Raw genomic sequence first — 7,350 nt, forward strand, 5'->3', positions numbered from 1 at the left:
ACTTTAAGCCAGAGTATTACTGATGTAACATTTTTTGGGTCACAACATTTATGCAGGATATCCTAACAGATGGAGTGTGGAGTCCGTCTTAAATTTGTCAGAAGCCAGAAACTAGTAGAATTGGCTCAGCGCCGCATGTGGAATTCATATCCGTGTTCCAGCAAACTGATCAGTGACCAGTGACGCACGGCGCTGCAGCTGAACCTGATATGAGTGAGTTGAAGAAGACTGCATTTATTGGAGCTGTTTCGGTCGCAGCAAAAGCCTGGAGTACACTGTGAGCCCAGTTTGCACTCAACTAAACTTATGTCCAGATAAAATCAAAGCCTTCGAGGTCAGCTGACCTATTTCTGCTGAAAGTCACTTAGTTTGGGTTTTTTTTACGCTGTTTTTATCCACGATTGTTCAGCACTGACCTGGAATAGGTTGTGGCAAAAAAATACTCAAGCATCTGCTGCTTTTTCACACACACAGGTGCCAATACTTGTGTGTAAAGCCAACATTCCCCAAGCGTGCTGCGCATGAGTTGCTATAAAATGTTTTCACGAACAAACTTTCCATTGGTGACATGTTTTTAAAGAAATATTTCCTCTGTAGCATAAAGTGGAGGAAAAACTGCAAGATGACTAAATCTCTGTCGGTTTTCTCTTTTTTGGATACTGTATGTTGACGAGCTGAGCTCATTAAAATACTTTATTATGTCTTCCTGTCCTGCCAACTATAATACACAGTATTTATGACACAGTGACATTTCCAATCAATCCCCGAGAAGTGAACGTTAGAGTGGAATACCAATTCAAACTGAAACATAATCAAGGCCAGTGAATGATGTTTTCTGACGAGCTGATGAAAGCTGCAGCGTGACGGTGATATATAATGCATAAAGACTTTTGATGCTTTTCTGTAACAATAATACCAGGCATCTCTTTGCCTAGACACTGACGGATCACTTGCTTGGAGACAGTTTCCTTTTCACACGCTCGTATCCAGAGGCACATAGCCTTCTGTGTACAAAGACAAAGCAGTGACCTTGTAATCTACGTTGAACCGTAAATTTCCTCCCTTAGACGCAGGGCGACCCATTTAGAGAGAAACGTCATTTTCTTTTTACTTAATTATTAATTGTATTATTAGTTATAAAAGCTTTTGTGCCAAACTAAAAAAAAAAAGCTGTCAGTGTTTTCATGTACCCACGACTCTTCACACATCCACACGGTTTTCTAAACACAGTAGTTTTTTTTTTTTTTTCTTTACTGCAGGGGAGAAACTTGGTGACCTGAGTCTTGCAGCTGCGCAGCATGCTGAACGGGCTTCCTTTGTGTTTCTGTGAGGGTGTGTGAGTCCATGCATCTTCTCGCATGTTCCCCTGCGAACGGAGTTGCAGACTCACCACAGACGTTGATTAATGACACCTACAATTAATCAAGTATCAGAGTAGCAGAGAGAGGGAGCAGTGGCTGAGTGCAGGGGCCATGCAGAATATTCAACACCCTTTAAAAAAAAGTGTGTGTGTGTGTGTGTGTGTGAGGGGGTACTGCAGCAGAAGGCAAGAAAAGACAGCTTCTTAAATATTTGAAATGATATGTAAAAATGTAAAAAAAAACAAAACCAACTGATCCGTTTTTACCTGACTCATTAGTACACCACGCCATCCACTACTGTCCAGAATCTATTAGAAAGGAATCAGTGAGCCACACCATTATCCTGGGCCATGTTCTGCCACTACAACAAACATTAGCAGCGTAGTCTATTTGGATTCAATCCCACATACGCTCTCCTGCTGCTTTAAATACTCAGTGTAGTGCACCAAACCTATGGCTGAAAATAGTCCTCAGCAACTCTTTCATTTACTCTTGTTTGAGAAGCATTTGCTAAAAACCACTGCGCTCGTGTGTTTTAGGAAATTTACTCAGCTGTTACCACATATTTGTAACTATTCTTTTTTTCAGCACCCAGAAGAGCATATTACCCTGAGTAATATATAGAAGTAGTGAGAAATGTACCAGTTTTATAGTATTTTCTGAAAATAGGTTATAATATAGGATATCACCGGCCTAATCCTTAGTATTTTGGTTATTAGTTGTGTTTGTAAGTCTTGGTTTAAAATTAATCTGTGATGTGAATTTGTCAGAAAATCAATATGAACCTTGCTGTGCCTCTTTTCAACCAGCCCTCTCCTTTCTCTTCTCCCCATTCCCCCCCACCACCACCCCCCTATTCTTTCCTCTTTTTTTTATTTTGCTCATCACACCCTGTGTTTTCTCCAACTCTCTTTTGTTTTACTCCCCTCTCCGTGGTTAGATTATGGCTGAAAGGAAAAGTGCCAAGGCTGCAGCTGGCAGCTCCTCCCAGAACGGCTCTGATGTCCCCCTACAAGGTACGCACACAGTCTCTGTTGCTTTAGAGGACATTACAATGACACTCGCTTCCTGCTAAGGATAACCTTTAACCTTAACTTAAAGCCTTCAACCTAACATAAAAATTTACACTATGGGGACTTTTCTAAAAGGGTGACACGCCTCCCCAGGGTAAATGTGTTCATAGATTTATCCCCCCACAACATATAAGTAATACAGTATACACACATACTTGTCCTCTGAGTCTTGTTCTTTCTCTTGTAGCTTCCTCATAAAAGAATTGGATTTGTCAGCTATGTGTTATCTTCCCTGTAGTGGTTTCTTGTCTCCTACTACAAAATTCCTCCGCATCTGAAACCGTGCGTATTCTTTCTAAAAAAAAATGACCCTATTGCCTCGAGAGCAACCGTGAACGTTGGTTAATAGAAAAGATAGCGGCGTTCGCTTCAATTACATAAAGATAATGCTGACTCGAGAACGACTCCCGGCTCAACGATCACAGAGCTTTATCCTCGCAGTGCTAATTCCATTCTGTGTTTTCCATTTCGCTAATTCCCACAGCTTGTACGTATTCCGTCCCCAGTAATTACGAGGAGAAAGGGGGGAAAAAAAAGCCCCAATTCGTCCCGGGCTGTAACTTCAGCCCGTATCTGCTGAGCGTAGGGGGAAAGGAGCTCCAACATCAGAATATAAAAGAACAACACCGGCTCCTCACTTACAGAGGCACTCGACCTCATTAAAACCCAATTAGTGTTTCTTTGAGGCAAGGCCTCATCCTCCTCAACCCCCAACCCAACCCCAGGATCAAAGAACGTGTTCGTGAAAGATGACTCACTTTTTTTTTTTTTTAAACTTGCTTGAACTCATATTTTTTTCCCCCTTTTTAAAATCACTTGGCATCCAGTGGGAGGTGATATGGAGGTTGTGAATAGGAAACTGTTCTTGTTATCGCCCGGATTAAATCTCTTTAGTGCAGCTGGTAGTGCATAACCCCGTGTTGGAAAACAGTCGAGGAGATAAGAACCAAATGATTTGGGATGAGAGCCAGCCCCACGATACAGGCCCTACTGTCCTCATTGGATCCAGTCTGCATGATCTCAGCTTTAAAACAGAATTAATGTATGAAAACCCTTTTCCAATTCATAGTTCATGTAACTACAGTAAGGAAAGTATCCAGGCAAAGCATTTACCCCTTTTCATACTTGTCACTCTAGTTAACTAAAGTGAAACAAGTGGAACATAAAAAGATTGTTAGTGCATTGTAGTGACAGCCCAGTTCTCCTGGGTGTCACTGCTCTGTATCTGAACAGGAAATACCGTCAACAACGCTGCCTAATGGTAAATTATCAAGAACGATGGTCATGTTCTGTGTTTCCTCACAGTAAACGTTTGGGGAGACATGTCCTTGCATCGTGTGGTATTTTACGATGCAAACGCAGGACGTGATATCCTCCCATTGATTGGTGCCTCAGTGAAGTCGCCTCAAAGTTGAGATCACTGTTACTTGTTGCCACATCACTGTTAGCCGCCGCCTTTGTTAGCTCCCCTTTGTATGCGTTTGCAGGTGCAACTAAACAAGCCCACGATCAAACCAAACTCCATCAGCGTGGTCAGATGTAAAAAAAAAAAAATGCAACCCAAATGTCCGCTGTCACTTTAAAGCTTCTATCTGTGAATATTTAAAATATTTACAGCATCTTTTGCATTTGTGAATTTGCATTTTCTTTTTTTATTATTAAAGTATTATGTCCTTTTAGCATTGTTTTGTTATTTACTATTTCATCTTTTAGTGCAGTGAAGGATTGAGAATCTTGAAATGGTTAACCACTTTAGGTGTTTTGCATTTTGCCTCGTCAGAAATCATCCCAAGCTTGTAACATTAATTGTGTAGCGTGTTGATAGTGAGGTCCTGAGGGTAGAAGATGTTAACGTCTGTGCTGATTGAGATGCAGGTGATACAGCATCTTTCAACATCCTCATTTATTGAGCATGGCAGTCGTTCCTGCCTACAGGCCATTCTTTAAGCAGCTGGGTTTTCACGCAGGAGTCGTCGAGCTCCCTGAAACCCTGCGTGCTTCTGTGTGTATTTTTCAAGCCCTAATCATGTCAACAGCACTCTAAAAAAAATGAAATATTCACCAGTGTTTGTTTATTCTTCTACTTAAAGCCAATTATCATGCATGGACTACCCTTTTGAAACGTTGCGTTAGATGTTCTCATGAAAATTCGTTGTTGTGTGTGTTTTTTTCTCTGCAGAGTTTCCCATGCCAAAGACTGAGCTGGTGCAAAAGTTTCATGTGCTGTATCTCGGTGTGACGTCTGTGTCTCGTCCTATAGGTAAAACTAAACGCAGACTGAAATCCGGTCTGTCATGAGCCATATCATGAATTAAAGTGTATGAATTACACTCTTCTGTGTTCGGTCCCCAGGCATGGACATAATAAACGGGGCCATAGAGAGCCTCCTGTCCTCCACAGGCAAAGAGGACTGGACCCCCGTCATACTGAGCATCGCTGACACCACTGTGGCGGTCATCAAAGAAAAGGCAGGGCCATTTCTGTCGCTATCCACACAACACATAAATTAAACATGCGTGCGCGCTTGTCGATTAAGAAAGAAAAGTCTGATAGAGATCTGATTCTCCCCTTTGATGGATGCGCAGGAGGAGGAAGAGGAGGTGCTGGTGGAGTGCCGCGTCCGTTTCCTGTCCTTCATGGGAGTGGGACGGGATGTGCACACGTTCGCCTTCGTCATGGACACCGGGAACCAGCACTTCCAGTGTCACGTGTTCTGGTGTGACCCTAACGCAGGCAGTGTGTCTGAGGCTGTGCAGGCAGCCTGTGTGGTAAGTAAAAGTGGCACAGTTTGGTTTTATGGGGTCATAATTACATTTCCCTCAGCTAAGTTGTTGATCTGTGATTTACATGTTTATATGACATGTTGAATGTGAAGGACTTTGTTGCAAATGCTCTTTGCTTTTAAGGTGCTATATAAATGAAATAAACGTAAACTTAATCGGCTGCAGCGAGCTTCATATTTACATTTTTGTTTTACATTATTTTCATTACCATGACCCTTAACCTGGAAGCTGGAAAGCCTCGATGCTTACTCACAGAACCTTGTCCCTTTCCCTCCTCAGCTCCGGTACCAGAAGTGTCTGGTAGCACGGCCGCCCTCCCAGCGCGCCGGCTCCTCCTCCTCGCCCTCGGCGGACTCGGTGACCCGGCGGGTGACCACCAGCGTGAAGCGCGGCGTCCAGTCTCTCATAGACACTCTGAAACCCAAGAAACAGCCGTCAGAAATGCCCCAGCAATGACCGTCACCACCGAAACCACCGCACCACCCAAGCCTGGATGCCACTCACACTATCGCCACGACAACACTTAATCAGTGCCAGCCATGGTAACCGACGATGTACATACAACGTAACAAACATCACCCCAGATAAAGGAGAGAAGAGCGATCCTTAAATATGCCTGATGATGAAAAAAAAAAAATGATATAAAGAAAACTGGCCTGTTGAGGGAAGGGAAACGCTAGTGTCACTGGTTGAACTTTGAACCTTTGAACGCTGATTTATCAAAGCGGACCCCCTCCTGTGTGGGGATGTCTGTGCTCGATGGATTACACGATCACACACTCTGCAGACAGGATTCAGGATTACCCAGAAGAAAAAAGATTTCTACTCACACACCGGCTACGGAGTCACTCATCGTTTTACTCATTTTTCTTTCCATTTCTCTTTCCCCGTCTGAACTCCTGGTCTGGATACAGGTACAGCAGCCTTCCAGGACAAAAAAATAAAAAAAATATATATATATAAAGAAAAATGCTGTTCTCTTGCTCTCGTGGGATTTTGACCGCTGAATGAGAAAAGCAAAGGATGAGACGGACAAGACCTCGTAGCAGCCTACACCTGCCCACCAAATGGCGTAAAAATGTTTCAGTCCCTTCGAGCGTGTGACAGACTTAAAAGAAAAACGAATAAAAATCAGAATGATGAATAAAGTGATTGTAATAATGAACTGTATGTAAATGATTGTATGTAGGGAAAGAGAGATTAGGGCACAAAACGTTTAGACATGAGGGAGAGCAGAGATGTTGTTCACAGAAGAGGGGTTTGACTTTGCATGTTTTCTTGATGGGGTACGTTTTATGTTGATGGGGTCTCGATAAGAAGACTGGTGAAAAAAAATAGATGCTCTCAGCACAATTCATCTCCACTTGACCTTGACTGGATTTACACTGGGGCAAAAAAAAAAAAAAAAAAAAATCTGGCCTATTCCCCACACACTCCATGAAAAAGGGTTAAAAAATAATAATTAAAAACCGGAATATAATTATTTTTAATTAAGAAAAAACGATGTTAAAGATTGTAATGTATCTTTAAAGCTTTAAATGAGTTAAAATTGTAATTTTTTCGTATGTGTTCTAGAAAAATTTAATTTAAAAGCTCAAGAATGTTTCATTGATTTTGTCAAACTTTATAAATCCCTCAGGAATCTTTGTGCAGATACCCAAGATTTATAGAAGCAAGAAACTCCAAATCCACAGGCGACGCACTCGTGACTAGATGAACAGCGGAGCACGATGTTTGCTTTGCAACACAGAAAAAAAGATCAAATCTGCCCCACACTAAGGATCATATTATAGTTTCTCTCCTCAGTAAATCCAGCCAGTGTTCCCACTCACAAACAAAATATATCACCACAACTACGCACATATAGCAGTAAAGTAAAATAAAAAAAAAAGTCTGCTGTCACTGCTGTCGAAGGTTGATACAGTGCTCCTACGGCCCAGGGCCACCACCTGCACTCGACATGAACTCTGTGAACGCAGTCTGGTCTATAAATGACAAACACACATAACAACAATCAAGAGATATGCTATAAATCATTTCATTTCTGTTCTTCACCCGTCTCTACACCGTGTAAATGTAATCTGTTGTGACAATAAATGCATTACCAAAAGGAAAAAAAAAAAAAAATGAGCA

At 42.0% G+C, this 7,350-nt stretch overlaps 1 protein-coding gene across 3 annotated transcripts in view; it reads left to right on the top strand.

Annotated features, from left to right (window-relative positions):
* LOC125007940 (amyloid beta precursor protein binding family B member 2) overlaps window positions 1-7,344 on the top strand; it is a 35,872-nt gene extending 28,528 nt beyond the window's left edge. For all 3 annotated transcript variants that reach the window (XM_047584885.1, XM_047584887.1, XM_047584884.1), the window contains 5 exons: window positions 2,302-2,377; window positions 4,614-4,694; window positions 4,787-4,902; window positions 5,020-5,202; window positions 5,497-7,344. In XM_047584885.1, the coding sequence (XP_047440841.1) occupies window positions 2,302-2,377; window positions 4,614-4,694; window positions 4,787-4,902; window positions 5,020-5,202; window positions 5,497-5,673 (633 nt within the window). In that variant the 3' untranslated portion in view covers window positions 5,674-7,344. The remainder of the gene's footprint in view (window positions 1-2,301; window positions 2,378-4,613; window positions 4,695-4,786; window positions 4,903-5,019; window positions 5,203-5,496) is intronic.
* The last annotated feature ends 6 nt before the right edge of the window (window positions 7,345-7,350 follow it).

Source organism: Mugil cephalus, chromosome 5, assembly GCF_022458985.1.
Source record: "Mugil cephalus isolate CIBA_MC_2020 chromosome 5, CIBA_Mcephalus_1.1, whole genome shotgun sequence".
Taxonomy (NCBI): domain Eukaryota; kingdom Metazoa; phylum Chordata; class Actinopteri; order Mugiliformes; family Mugilidae; genus Mugil; species Mugil cephalus.